At 40.1% G+C, this 14,701-nt stretch overlaps 1 protein-coding gene across 3 annotated transcripts in view; it reads left to right on the top strand.

The window, feature by feature from the left end:
* The window catches only part of ATF6 (activating transcription factor 6), a 74,372-nt gene that overhangs the window by 20,294 nt on the left and 39,377 nt on the right, over positions 1-14,701 (top strand). For 2 of the 3 annotated variants that reach the window (XM_061451777.1, XM_061451779.1), the window contains exons 10-14: positions 2,078-2,221; positions 4,517-4,636; positions 5,522-5,624; positions 6,813-6,877; positions 10,305-10,419. In XM_061451777.1, coding sequence (XP_061307761.1) covers positions 2,078-2,221; positions 4,517-4,636; positions 5,522-5,624; positions 6,813-6,877; positions 10,305-10,419 — 547 coding nt within the window. The remainder of the gene's footprint in view (positions 1-2,077; positions 2,222-4,516; positions 4,637-5,521; positions 5,625-6,812; positions 6,878-10,304; positions 10,420-14,701) is intronic. The other variant, XM_061451778.1, reaches the window with a different exon arrangement.

Here is a 14,701-nt window from a genome sequence, read left to right on the forward strand (position 1 = left end):
ATTCCCTTTGCAGAACACAGCAAATGTTAAGAAAGAGCCATTATGGAAAAATTCAGATCTGTTACAATTCTGGTGATTAGGTTTTTTTGTCAGCTTTAGCTAAATAATTGCAGGGAAATTTTCCTGGTTTGACGTGTCATTTTGAACAAGAAAGTAAAGAAGTAGGATAGGAAAAAATGCCAGACCCAGTAGGTTCATCAACACACTAGAGGCTGATACACTTCAGGCTGTGTAGAAATGGTTGGCAGGAGAGCTACAACTTTCAGATCTTTTGATGGATATTCTTGGTTTCATGATTAAACTTCCATATACTTTAAGCTGTCATGGCTCCAAATTAGGTAGAGCAGGGACATTTTACTGATAAGTCTTCCAGCAGGAACATACAGCATCCCTTTAAGCAGCAGCCTTAGTTTTGGGCTCTGGTTCTGAGCTTGAGATGCTGTCAGCTGTGCTGATGCTTTCGTTGGAAGAGAAGAAGCATGATCTCATAAAATACAGTAGATAGTGGCCATTGTTTCTGTAAAATTGGATAGCCTGATGTTGCCTGATCTGTGAGGCTGTGAATAAACCATCCAGCTTTCCATGTTGTTCAATAGCGATGAGACATTCTTATGCTAAGGTACATATACAGCAAGGAAACTGTAAGTACCTTTCTGCCCACTGTCGCTAAGTGAAAACAGAGCCTGTAGCATTTCTGCTGCCCTGATTCTGTGCTACTGCCTGAAAACCTGAAGGAGAGGGGGCAGTCAAAGCGATGTCAGCCTGGATCTGGGATTGCCCTGGCTCCAGCAGTTCTGCAGAATGTGACAGTTATTCAAGGGGAAACCTGGGTTACTGCTAAGAGGAGCACAACTGTCTTGGCAAAAGCTAGGGTATTGCTAAGCAACTATGTCTGTGTGCCTTCTGCTTAGTTGTGTAGTGTTTAATCTGACCATCTTGCTAGTTCTTGCCTTTCTCTGTTATTACCATTTGTATTCATTGCCTGCTGCAAAGTGATGCCGTGGAACAGATGAGGTCTTTCCCTGCAGAGTTTATGCTCTGCTACACAAGGGAGATGGGGCATGAATTAAAATGTACTCTGTAGGCAGTGATCAACATGCATGACAAAGATCTCATCAGCATGCTGGGTCTTGGTTTTTATATTTCTCTGTGTTGCTGCTGGAGGTGCTCTGCTGTTGTCAGCTAAGAAGGTTAGGGCTTGATTTTGTAAATAAATGTATTTCAGGAAGCAGCCGTGTTTATGAAAGAGTAAAGCTAGCCTCTAGAGAGAATATACTGAAGATTTGCTTTTGTGCTTTCAAGATCTTTCATTTCAATCACCCTTCTGAACTAAGGATGCAGTCACTCTTGTATAGGGCTCGCCTGGTCATTTTTCCAGCTCACATGGAAATGCTGCTACCTTGATTTGCATGGACAGCAACACAGACGTTCTTGTGCTGGCTGGCTGAGCATCCCCCAGGGCAAGATCATTCAGTGCAAGCGCAGACAGGGTAGCTGGGACCATGGCCTGCTGCCGCTATGTAGATGGGATTGCAGGGCCTGCCAGTGTTTCTAAATCTAAGTAGAATTAAACATATATAAGTTTGTGTATAGTTTTGTTAGCTGTCTGGCCTAATATTCCAGGCTTGCAGCTGCACGGAATTTGGTAGCTATATTTTTCTTGCATATTGTATTCATATAAACTATGTCAACTGAGCTTTGAGGCTGATGAAAGTTAAAGTTCAGAGGTACTGTTATTTGAATGTAAGTAACTTTCTTATGCCTGCAGGCATAAGTTTACAAACAGATCACGGTTTCATCAAGTGAAGCTTATGGAGGAACATGAAAACAAGAGCATCAAAATCCTTAAAACAAAACTGAAAAAGAGAGCAGAATAGCTTTTCTGCTACTAATGGTTTGGATGACAGTAATGTAATGTCACATCATGTTTTTACATTAGCTATGACATGAGCCTTATCCCTGTAACATAGCAGCAGCCAGAAACTTACCCACCTGAGTATTTAACACCTTACAGTAAAGTGCCGTATAGTCCCTTTATATATGTGATATGTTTTACTATGGTTATTATGTCTTCCAGTGTATTTGAAAAGGATCCCAATGGAGTTGATTCCACTGCGAGTTCCAACCACAGGACCAGAAATCTTCTGGAGTTCTCAGCTAGGCAGGAGTCCAGCACAGCTCAGAAAATACCTGGGGACATAATTCCCGAGAAGAGTAACAGGTAAGATGAAAACTTTTATTTTTAGTGGTAGAGGGCAACTGTGCTTTCAGACCTCACCACCCTTCCATTTGGTAACCTTTTTGGCAGTGTTATCACTCTTGTGAGACCTCACTTGGAGTATTGTGCACGAGGATGATCACTGGAGCACCTCCTGTACGAAGACAGGCTGAGAAAGTTGGGGCTGTTCAGTGTGGAGAAGAGAAGGCTGCGTGAAGATCTCATAGCAGCCTTCCAGTATCTGAAGGGAGCCTATAAGGATGCTGGGGAGGGACTCTTCACCAGGGACTGTAGTGATAGGACAAGGGATAACGGGTTAAAACTTAAACAGGGAAAGTTTAGATTGGATATACAGAGGAAGTTCTTTACTGTAATGGTGGTGAGGCACTGGAATGGGTTGCCCAGGAAGTTGTGAATGCTCCATCCCTGGCAGTGTTCAAGGCCAGGTTGGTCAAAGCCTTGAGTGAGATGGTTTAGTGTGAGGTGTCCTGCCCATGGCGGGGGGGTTAGAACTAGATGATCTTAAGGTCCTTTCCAACCTAACTATTCGATGATTCTATGATCTTCTACAGCAACTGGGTTTACAAAAACAGTGTTTTGAAAGCTGATCTCTTTTACTGTTTTATGTTTAACAAAATTTACCAGGTTGCTTTTCAAATGAATATGATTTTGTTATCTACAAGATTACCCAATACATACAGCTTCAGAAACATACACTTCTGGCTGTGTTGTATGGTGTTAGGAACAGTGTGGTGGAAGAGAGCATATAAACAAGTGTATATCATGGAGATTTTAATGACCTTCTTCAGTTCTTCATCTCTCTACTTTTTTCGCTGATCTTTATTTTAACTTGCGTAGTTATGGTATTGGTCATATTATCTATCTCTTCTTATTTTTCAAGCCAGAGTATTTATTTTCTTAGTTGTTCAGGAGAAGGCTAGGGAAATTCACAATTAAGAATATACTCTGAACTTAGCACTGTACTTCTCTAGAAATATCTGAGTCCATTTTTATGCTTACCCATTATTTAATTACATAGTTGCTTTCAAGCTTCTCGATCTCTAGCATTCTGTGCACAAGTGAACATATAATTGTCTCCAGATTGAAGTCTGGCTAATCCAGCTCATGTTTTCCCCTTACAAGATTTATCCTATCAGATTGTCCCTTTCCAGAAAAGTGTTTTGGCTGGTTGAACAAAGCCAGGCACAGATGTGCAGAAAGCTCTAATGTATTTTACCATGCAGAAAGAAGGCAATAAATCAAAAGCATTTTAAGGCTGCAGCCACGGAGAGGGCTTTGTGTCCTGTATGGCACGTTTCAAACCATGACTTATGTGACATAGTAGTAGGGTGGTTCTCTTAGGAAAATATTCTAGTGCCTGTACCTCCTCCTTTTCTTTTGCTTTTTCTCCCTGTTTTTTGGCAAGCTGTGAGCTCTTTGCTGCATATTCTCCTTTATCAGTTCTAAATGCAGAAAACAGGAGAAGCAGATACAAAGATGGAGAGAAAGCTGGGAAAGGGAGGGGAATGTGAATAAGGTTTTCATAAGCTCTTATGTTTGTTTTTTCAGAAAGAAGTTGAGGTTTAGGAGCTACAAGTCTCTGTCAAAACCAGGACTAAGGCTGTCATATTCATACCCTATCAAGAAAGGAACTTATAATAGGTATTTGGTGTTAGGTAATTAACCCTTAAGGAGGTACAAATAACCAGGAGAAAGGAATATTAGTCTTTGTTGCTGAAAGTGCTGTGGAATTTTGTGTTGAAATACATGTTCTTTTTCACCTTTTATCAAAGCTAAGCTAGCTTCTGGAGACTGTTGGAGGTGTAAATCCTCTCCACTCAGTTGTAATCCAGTTTGTAGCTGTTCCATTGTCATATAGCTCATGGTCTTTACATGTGTATGGCTTTAGTGGCTAATAAATTTAGTATTTCTGTAGCAAATCTTGCACAGCTCTGAAATGAAAGAGAAAGTTGCCTCTGTAGAGGTCTTATGGTTTTCATATTATGAGGAATATTTTTACAGGCTACTTTTTATTTCAATATCTGGCCTGTTTGGAAAGAGATCCAACATCTGCTAATGTTCGTCTGTCTTCCCTGTGTTGAGTGCTATCAGACCCCTTTGGGGAACTGACTGAGTCCATTGTATATTTGCTATAAATTGTTATTCACCTGTTTCAAAGGTCCGTTGAGCAGCTGTAACATTTGTGGGTGTGCTGATGGTAGTGCATATTCTCTGGATTTGGTCAAAGGTTCATGGAAAAAGTATTTTAAGGGATTTCTTTGTGTCTTCTCCCCTCAGGTATGATAGTTCTGTATCTGATAACAAAGCACTGATGATAGTCTCAGAAGAACCACTGTTATATATTTCACCACCACCACCGCCCTGTCAGCCCCTGATTAACCGGACAGAGTCACTGAGGTGAGCAAACAGCCTTTTCTGAGCATTTAAGCTTTTCTAAGGAGTTTAGTTATAAATTGAGTGAGTGCTACTATGTAGACAACTGTGAATGATGTTATTGTCCATTCACAGTGTTCATCCAGTATGTGACCAGTGCCTCTGTAAGCGCCTGCACTGTCCAATGTCTACTACCATAAAGACAGGAGATCAATTTGTATCTTTGTAATCTTTTTATGGTTTTGGTGATGATTTTCACTCAGTTTTCATTCTGGTCATTTGTAATAACCAGATAACAATTTTCTGATTTCCTGGACTCAGTAGAAATAGAATAAAAATCACTTCATATGTAGAAATGTTCATAATATGAAAATCAAGTGCAGCTAAAAGCCTATTCCATCTGAAATACATAAAAGATGGTCTTCTACTCTTCAGCTTCTGATGCAAGCAGGCAACGTGACACTGCAGATGTGTTCTCTTCACTGTTAGAAAACAGCTAGCTCTGCTTGTTCTGCGTTGTCCATTCCTTGTCTCAAATTTAGTTGCCATATTGTAGCTTTCTTAGCAAATACTTGTCTTGAACTGATCAACTTTTGATATTAAATTTCAGTAGTCCTTCCAGTAATTTCAGAATTACTGTTCATTGGGCAAAAGAAAGTACTGTATCTGCTTTATGTTGAAACATCTGTAATCTCAGTACTTCATAGATATTCCCTTATGAATTCCCTCATAAATTTAATCTTACAATTACATTTTCTTACTCTGGTATTAAAAATAAATTATTATAAGGTACACATTATTATAAGGTAATTTGCAGCACCTTGTAGTAATTAGTTAAACTGTTTTCTAAAATTAAGCAATTCTGCCACTGTTCTTCAAAACGTCTGTTAATGCTCTGGGTTTTTCTAGGCTGAATCATGAACTTCGAGGATGGGTTCATAGACATGAAGTGGAACGAACAAGATCTAGAAGGCTGTCAAATAACCAACAGCAGAAAGCACGGGTTATGCAGGTAGGCAGATTTATACTCATGAGTCAGTAGCATGACAAGTTAATTTCAGACAGCATAACAAAATACTCTCTCTTACTTGTCCACACTTGTCATTATAGATAAAAGTAGCAACGGCGCCTCTAAACAGAGTACCCTACATGTCCCATTTTGAATTGCTGTATTTGGTTGATTATTATGTTGTCAAAGCTCCTCCATTCTTGCTCCTGGATTCAGTCTAGAAGTTTTAAATTTTTTTTAGCAGTCATCAAAATATGTTCATTGTTGTCTAAAATGAAATTAATACCCTTTTCATGACTTCTCTGTAAGACTGTATAAGGATGAACAGTTGGTTAATAGAGAGAAATGCAACCTACAGCACATTGATCTGGCTCACTGTTAAGGAGCGAAGCTGATTGGTTTTGTTGAAATATTTCCATTTCGTTTTTTTCAGTTTTTTGCTAGAAGGATATGTTTTTGATAAGACTACAGAATTATGAAATTTGTGCTAATAACTTCCCATTTTTTAGAATTCTTTTCATCTACATGGTATACCAATAGTGAGGTTGAAATTAAGACCATGAATTTTCAAAGTGTTTCATATGATTAAGCGGTAGTAACAGCTTTAAAAAGAATTGAACTTCACAGTGTGGGAAATACCATACTTTTCTAGAGAGAAAGTATTGAATATTAAACTTCAGATTCTTCTCCCTGGTGGCCAAAGGAGAATGGTAGAACATTAAATAGGCCAAGTTTGGGTGCTTCTAGTGTTTCAAACACCAGGAAGTGTGTTATGGGTAGTATATTTTGGCCGTGGTAAAAAGTGATTTGACCTCAGAAGAATTCTGCAAATCTGACATCAGTGATAGCAAATTTTGCAGTTGAATGACACAGTATGTGCAGCTGTTGTGTGTGGTGCCAGCTTCCCTTCTTTGTCTCTGAATCTGTGACTTCAGATTGGCTGTAGTAAAGCACTTGGGGGTTTTTGTGGTTACAGCTTGACTGCTGGCCATTTCAGTTATTCATGTTTCACTAGGGGAAAAATGCACATTTGTTGTGGAGGGCACTGATTAACCTCTGCACCCCGTTATATATTGACTGTTTGCTACAGATGTGCATGATACTGTATGTAGTGCCAAACCAAGAAAATGCTTTTTGTTTTCACTTTGTGTCACCTTTTTATTTCCTGCCTTCCTCCCTGCCCCTTTTCAGAGCTCCCTCAGCAAGAAGGCAGATTCTCAGCTAATGGCTGTGCCTTACACAGACACCAGCCTCAGGTAAGACAGAACACCTGCTACTGTTTCCTACTTAATGACCTAAGTTGTCACCAACAGATTGTAAAAAAAAAAAAAAAGAAAGCCTGTTTTCACCTTATCAGGATTCTTAAGCAACGTGCTAGATGCATTTATTGGGCTAGTTTCTCTTTCTTAGCAATAAATGCTTCTAATGATTTCAACTACACTTGAAGGGACCCTTGTATCACAGCTCTCTGTTCTTCTAGGGTCTTTCTACCAATGAGCCTTAAGAAATTCTTTACTTCACTCTGCAGAGTCCCTTCCTAAACAGATTTGAATCTTTGGGAGAGTAAGGGGGAAGAGAGAATTGTCTTGGGACATCATTAGTTTATATGAAAGTGTTCTTCCCTGGCAACAGGAACAACTGGAGAGAAAAACTTAAGGAAATGAAATTTCTCTCTCCTGAATTTCTTGTGACACTGTTTAAAAGGTTCTCTGCTTTGGTGCCAAAGAGGAGTATAAGAGCAGATCAGAGTATGAAGGGGGCTTTCTGCTGAGAAGAACCCCTGATATGTTACCGTTGAAAGTAATGCAGCTGTGGCCCTTTATTTGTATTGCTGCTTTGAAAGCAGGAGCACTCTTGCAGAAGGGAGTGAGTTGCAGGCAAATGTTATGGAATCCAGGCTGCCAAATTTTGATGTCTTGACTTATAAGAAAAAAAAAAGATAAAGCTTTTTAGTTGTACAGGTGGATGAAGGATATCTGTTTTAATTGAAGACTGGATGAACAAACTTCATGGCATAAGGCAGTTTAGTATACATGCTTGCATTACTCTTATTAGAAACAGTCTGCAAGATCATGCAGCTCTGCATGCTCAGAAGGAAATTGAGGTTTTTTTTCAGGTGATTGATGTTTAAATGAACAAGACTAGTGAGTCATGGCAGCTGCATGCTGTGACTGTTCTGGAACTGCTAAGAACATAGAACAGACTTCAAGTTCCTCCCAGAGCCATCATGTATTAGATGCTCCATGAAATCATAGAATCAGAGAGTAGTTTAGGTTGTAAAGGACCTCTGGAGATCTCTGGTCCAACTTCCTACCCAAAGTAGGTTTAATTTCTGGTTTACTGTGAGGTCCTGGGTTCCAGAAGAATGTTGATGAACTGAAAAGTATTGCAGTGTAGTCAAAGCAGAGAAAGAAGATAAAAATTAAAGTGATTTCAAAGAAAATCATTAAACCCCCTCAGCTCTTTATAGTTTCTCTAGCTTTCTTCAGAGGTGATTTTGATGAGACTTTATGCAAGTGTGTTTTTGTGGCTCCCGGTATCAAACTGGGACTCTTCATTTTCCTGTTTCTAAATTTACCACTATTAAAATGGTGTTTCGTGGTGCATAAAGTACTGTGTCGACAACCACATTCCTTCTTAAAGCAACCATGTGGCTCTGTGATGCATAACAGAGTGCCCTTCAAACGTAAACTAAAACAAGACTTGTTTATTTCCCAACAAATGGCCGGACACAGCATCATTGTTTTGGATATACAGTTTAACATGATGCTTTGTACGTGTTTTTGGATCTTAAGTTACTTTTCTTTCATGGAGCAGTCCATTGTGGTTACCCTGGGACTAGTGTTGGATTTGTTCCATAGACCAGGAGAGCTTTGTAAAGGCCCAGTGGTTTCCAAGTGTTTTGGAACATTTTTCTAGATGAACTTAGGTTTATAAAAGGCTGGTTTTTAGGTCTAGCTGTATCTGCTGGAGTATGGGTGAGCAAATGGATCTGTGGGACCTGTTTCAGTTTTCAGGATGTGTTTTACTGAGCAATGCGTGGGTGCAATGCCTTTTATCACAGTAAAACTTCAGTGCTGAATCTCAGGGGAAGTTTGGTGGGCCTTCGTGGCTTTACAAGTGAGTCATCAAGCTCAAATTAGCTCCAGTCTTTGTTTCCTGTGTGTGAAGGATATGATCTGATTCCTCACTTGCGTAGGTCTCCTAAAGAGGATATGTAGGTTAGAGCTGCCTGCTCTTGATTGCCCAGGACTTACACCCCCAGTCCTGTTAAAGGGCAACTGGCTTGGCATCTGCAGTTTTTTGGTTACAGCAGGACTGTATTAGCAGTGGAAGAGGAGATAATGACAGTCTGCTATTTCTGCTGCTCAAGAAAATCAATTGATGATAGATTTATGCCTTGTTTTGGGTGCATAGTTATATATATTTTAGAAACATACCAAAATAATCTAAATTAGCCACCATAATTTAAAATCTGGGTCAGCAGAAGATAGCTTGGGAGGGATAGCTGATCAGTGTTTTTGCCACAGATATTGCAAACAGTATGTTATTAAAGTGGGAAAAAATTAAAATGACTGGTTAAAGTTTCAGCTAATGGTTTGTGTAAGTACAGCTTTCCAATCGGATTAAATTCTGGGGTTGTTTAGTCTGGCGAAGAGAAAGCTCAGGGGGAACCTTATCACTCTCTACAACTACCTGGAAGGAGGATAGAGTGAGGTGGGGGTCGATCTCCTAAGTAACAAGTGACAGGACAAGAGGTAGGAGCCTCAACCTGCCCCAGGGGAGGTCTAGATTGGATATTAGGAAAGATTTCTTCACAGAGAGGGTGATCAGGCATTGGAACAGCTGCCCAGGGAGTCATTGTCCCTGGAAGTGTTCAAAACCGTGTAGATGAGGCCTTTAGTGATATGGTTTAGTGGTGGACTTTGAAGTCCTGTGGTAATGGTTGGACTTGATCTTAAAGGTCTTTTCCAACCTAGTCAGTTCTGTGATTCAATGAAATATGTTATTTTTGACTAGGATTGGGGAAATATACATGATAGCAATATATGCTAGGGATTTCTCACTTTTCCAAGATAAACAGTAGATAAGTACCATGATTGTATGGCTTGCCAGTGTTTTGCTTAGAATAGTTTATAATATAATAGTAAAATGAGAATTGTGAAAAAGATAATCCAGAATTATGTAAATATCTTATTTTTGCTCCACTGCCTAAATTGAAAATCAAGAGCAAATCTTGTCACTTGACAGTAAATGAAAAGTTCTGTTTATGCATAAGTTTGCACTTCTTTCATTTTGAGCAGTTTGGATTTTCAACAGTAAAAAAATAATTTCAGAATGATGTTTCATTCTAAAATTTGTTTTCAGAAGTCATCACAATTTTTCAGACACTTTGACTTGAAACTTCTTTTTTGTTGAGCTAGCAAGCAAGCATTTGCCAGCCTCAGAAGCATGAAGAAAATAAAGCTGGGAAAAGTTTCCCACAGCAAGACCTTTAATTCACCTTTAACTTTCAAAAAGTACCCATCAGTTTAACTTTCTTTACCTGTGTTTAATGTTTGTCATGCTTCTCAATGGATGAAGAGCCGCTGATCTTTTGAAAAGCAGGTCTTTAAAGTCATTGTCTCACTGAAGTTAACTTTCTTGTCTAAAGTAATTACCATCTCCTCTCCTTCATTTCAGCAGGAACTCAGGGAATGAGCTGCAAGTGTATTATGCCTCTCCAAGGAGCTATCAAGATTTTTTTGAAGCTATTCGCAGAAGGGAGGATACATTCTATGTGGTGTCATTTCGCAGAGTAAGTGTAGTAGTTGGCCTTTTATGTGTATCCATAAGACTGTTTCTCACACCAAGTGTATTTTCTTCTAACACAAAAGATGACCTAGTCAAGGTTGAATCTAAATTTGGTTCTTCGTAAGTGATGCTTCTATCTTTTACAGTAGTATGGCCAGATCATGGTCTTTGCGAAATATGCCCATCACAGTAAGGGATGGAAATAGAGCTTTGCAGAGAATGTTGTAGTGCCAGGGCACAACAGCACAAAATTGCAAGAACCCTCTGGTTAAACACTTATACATGTTAGCGGTCCAGAAATTGGAATAGTTAACTGGATATATATTCATAGGTGTATAAATCTTTTGTGCTTCTGGGTATAGGAGTAAATGTACCCTGCGCACATATTATTTTTGCTAGCTTAACGTAATGTTATTTTTATCTTCCCCTGAAACTGCATTTGCAGTTTTGTGTGTCACATACTGCACCTGTACAGGGTTGCATGCAGTGGCATCATTTTTTGGCTGTTTTGTGACTTATAAGTAAAGACAAGCAGTTCTCCTGTCTATGGTGGGACACAGCATAGGCTTGTGCTGCACACACAAGCACATCCTCACATTGCAGTTCAGTTAGTGACCATAAAAGCTGGTTTAAAATTTAATTCCAGGTATTTGATGGTACTTTATGTACTGCAAGCCTGAGTGATGTTGAAGCCAGGACAGCTGCAGTAGTGAAAAGCTTCTTGGAATCTGGTGATGGAGATGATCAAGGCAAGCAGTGGTTGAAATGCCAGCTGATGGTTGTGACAGTTTATTATCTCCTTTTTCAGAGGTCTTCATTAGTCCTTAGACATATCTATGAGGCATCTTTGTCCTGGCCTGAAACTGGATTCTTGACTTGATAAGTCTCCTGCCTTACTATTTTGCGTTTGTAATACTAGATCAGAATTGTTATGTATGTGCTCATGACCAGCCGTGGTTTTCATAGGACCCTGTAATTTGTTTCCTCATCACAGGAGTGTCCTGAGAGGGGTCCCATGGTGGTGGAGGACCAGTAGTTGCCATTACAACAGCTCATACAGCTGCAACTAGTTCTATGTAAGAGCACACAGATAAGCAAAACTAGTTCTAGCAGTTTCTGTGTTGCTATAGTTCTAGCAATCTGTAGATGCCATATGTATGTAGGTAACACAACCCAGTTCAACCTGGTCTTAATTTGTGAGATACACGTCTTTAGAAAAGGTTCAGGCAAAATAAAAATAGCGGTGCTCTTGTTAGGATTAGGGTTTTATGCAGAGTAGAAATACGAGGTTAGTTTCCAGTCTTGGGATTACTGGGTTGTGTCACAAGGCTGGAATTTTGTTATTAAATGCTTGGCATGTTCTGCTGTTCTTTTAGCTAGCAACACAAATATAGCCAGCACCAGGCTCCACATATCCTGAGGATGAGTAGAAGGGAGTGGAGAATTGATATAAAAGTTTTTCTGGAAACTCTGAACAAAAAGCAGAGTAGTGTTTGTCTAGTTCTTCAATTGCAGCTGTTGCTCTAGTCCACCTGAATGCATGCATGGGTACATAGTTGTTTACATTGTCAGATTAATGACCTGGAAGTTGCCAGCTCTCATTTTGACTTGCAGAGCTGTCCCTGGAAACAGAGTGTCCTGTGCCACAGAATCTCTACTGCTTGGGTCTGTTGTATTGCAAGGACAGGTGTGGGGACTTTTAAAATCATGTAGAAACTTTATTTTGTAGCAAAGCTGCTGCTATGTCTGTTTATGAATGAAATATCCTCAAATTGAAGGCAGTTTTATACATTACCTCATTTATTATTTCAGCAGGGTGAAACTAATCTAATGACAAGCTCTGCCCTGAGGCATTTTTAAATTCCTTGCTTGGGTTCTTTTTTGAGTGCAGAAGAAGGGACTCCTGTGCAGCCCAAGGGGTTGCAATCTTGCCATCAGCAGGGCCCCAGCCTGGAAAGCACTCACTCACGTTCTCCTTAGGGTTGCTAATTTCATATTCTTTGCACCACAGTTCCTTTTCCACTGATGATTAGGAGCTGAGAGAGGGGCTGATTTCTTCCTCAGTGTTTCAGAACAGAAACTTGCTCGCTTGTTGCTTGCTCATTTGTCCAAGCTGGAAGGCAAGGACTGGAGATGTTCTTCTTGTTTTGTTATTCTTTCTGGCTGTTTGCCCTACAGACACTCCCAAGCACTTAATAAGATGTTAAAAGCCATATACAAAAAAACAGGAATCATCCAGCTAAGAGTTCCAGGGAATGGACGGATCTGGTATTTGATGATGGTCCTGCTCCAAGTGGGAGGTGGGACTGAAAATCCCCAGAGATCACTTCCACCTGATGTCTCTGGGATCCTCATTCCACATGCTTTCTGCTCTGTGCAGTGTCACATAACCAAGCATCTGTCCTGTGTACATGTGATGAAATGTGATGCATTTTTTGTGTTTTCTGCATGTTGTCACTTGCACCACAGGAGCTGTGCCCTGAGTTCCTTGGACTTCCTAGAAAATGGCATTTTCTAGGACTGCCCATGCTTCTCGTGTAGTAGAACTCAGCCAGGGCTTCAGAAGGTGCAAGGTAAGGGAGCAAATCTCCCATGCACTGTCTCATCCTCTCTCTGAAGATGCTTGGTACCTGTAACTGCCTATAAGACTGAATTTTTCGTGATCTCATCAATTTTACTCTCTCTCGTTGCCTTGGAAGGCTTCCATGTCTGCATATGTACAGTTGGAGTTCGATTTTATTTTCTTTTCTAAGGAGAAGAGAGGAAAATAAAGTAGTATTTGGATCAGCTGAGTCTGTACGAGAAGCAGAGCTTTCACTCCAGGACTTTACAGAAATTAATTTCTGCTATTGCCAGTGGAATCTGTAGTGCCATTTTTAAACAAGAAGAAATACGTAACTGACAGTGAGTAAAAAAAGAATTCTTGAACTGAAGCAGTGCTGTCTCCCAGCTCTGCCAGACCACAGCAGCCAGCATCTCTTGTAGGCAGGGCTCACCACCATTTATTTCTTGAGATGTTTAACTTTTAGGAAGTTAACTTTTCTTGCTGCTTTACATTTAGGAAGCTATTTTTTCAGTGGTCTTATAGCATTGCAGAAACTGACACCTAACACTAAAAAAATACGCATTCCCCATTGTATATGTTCACAGCTGAGCCCTCTGCTGTCCCCAAGTGCTCCAGCATTCAGAAGCTATGCCTTTCCAATGGGTCTATAAATTGTGCTGGTTTGGATTGGCGTTGGGAGCACATTCAGACCTGAGAAGTCTGTGCAGTGGTCACCAAGAACAAGATACAATGCTTCTGTGAAAAGGGTACAGCAGTTTAAGCTCTGCTGAAGCACATTGGAGTCTGCAGTTGGTGCTGAAACTTCCTTCCATTACTTCCAGGCCTGAGAGGCAGAACTGAGTCTGTTACACTGCCAGCATCTTTGATTGCTCCCCTTTAAGGTCTGTGATACTAAGTCTGCTTGATATGTTCCAAAACCCCAGTGGAGCATGGCTGCAAAATTCCGGGTAGTTGATACAGTGTGCTCTGTCAGCAGGGAAGTAGACACCTGGCTGCCCCTGCAGTTCTCCTGTAAGCCTGGCACCCAAGTAGTTCTCTCTCAGAGCTCACATATGTTTTGCCATGGAGTATTCAGACCTGGAGATTATTTCTAGAATTACTTGAATAGAAGGTAATGAAGTAAATCATTGGAAAAAACAAATCCTTTCCAATTTACTTTGGCCTGAAGTATGCTGCTCCAGATCATCCCACTCGTGTGGTTAGGATCAGAGTCCCCACAACTTGCAGTGATTAAACAGTAGATTTCCCCATCCTGGAAGATTCTGTTAGTGACCCTGCAATGACATTTCTGCAGGCTTATTAAGGACAGTGACATTTTCAGGGTAAGAATGTAATTACTGTTCTTAAGGAAAGCGTGGTTTAAAGTTTGATTCTCTTGGGAAATTTAGAAGGCTACCAGCATTTCCGCTCACTACTTTCTTCATTGATTTCAAAGTGCAATGCCTCCTGATATCCAAGTTTGCCAATTGCAGTTAATGCAGCACGTATACAATATCTTACAGTACATTACAGTAAAAAAAAAATATTAAAAGGTGATTCTGATTAGAGCAGGAGTGATGCTGGCCCGATGGAAATCAATGGCAAGCCTTTACCAACTTAATTAGGACCAGAATTTCACTTTGTAAATATCTGCTTCAGTGCCATAAACCATAGAGCTTCAGGGAAACATATTATTATGGATGAGAATTTCTGGTCCTACAAGCCAACATCTGCAGTGAGC

Source organism: Pezoporus flaviventris, unplaced genomic scaffold (genome assembly GCF_033815535.1).
Source record: "Pezoporus flaviventris isolate CSIRO_AGI_PZ_B2104156 unplaced genomic scaffold, CSIRO_AGI_Pfla_v1 ptg000013l, whole genome shotgun sequence".
Classification (NCBI taxonomy): Eukaryota; Metazoa; Chordata; class Aves; order Psittaciformes; family Psittacidae; genus Pezoporus; species Pezoporus flaviventris.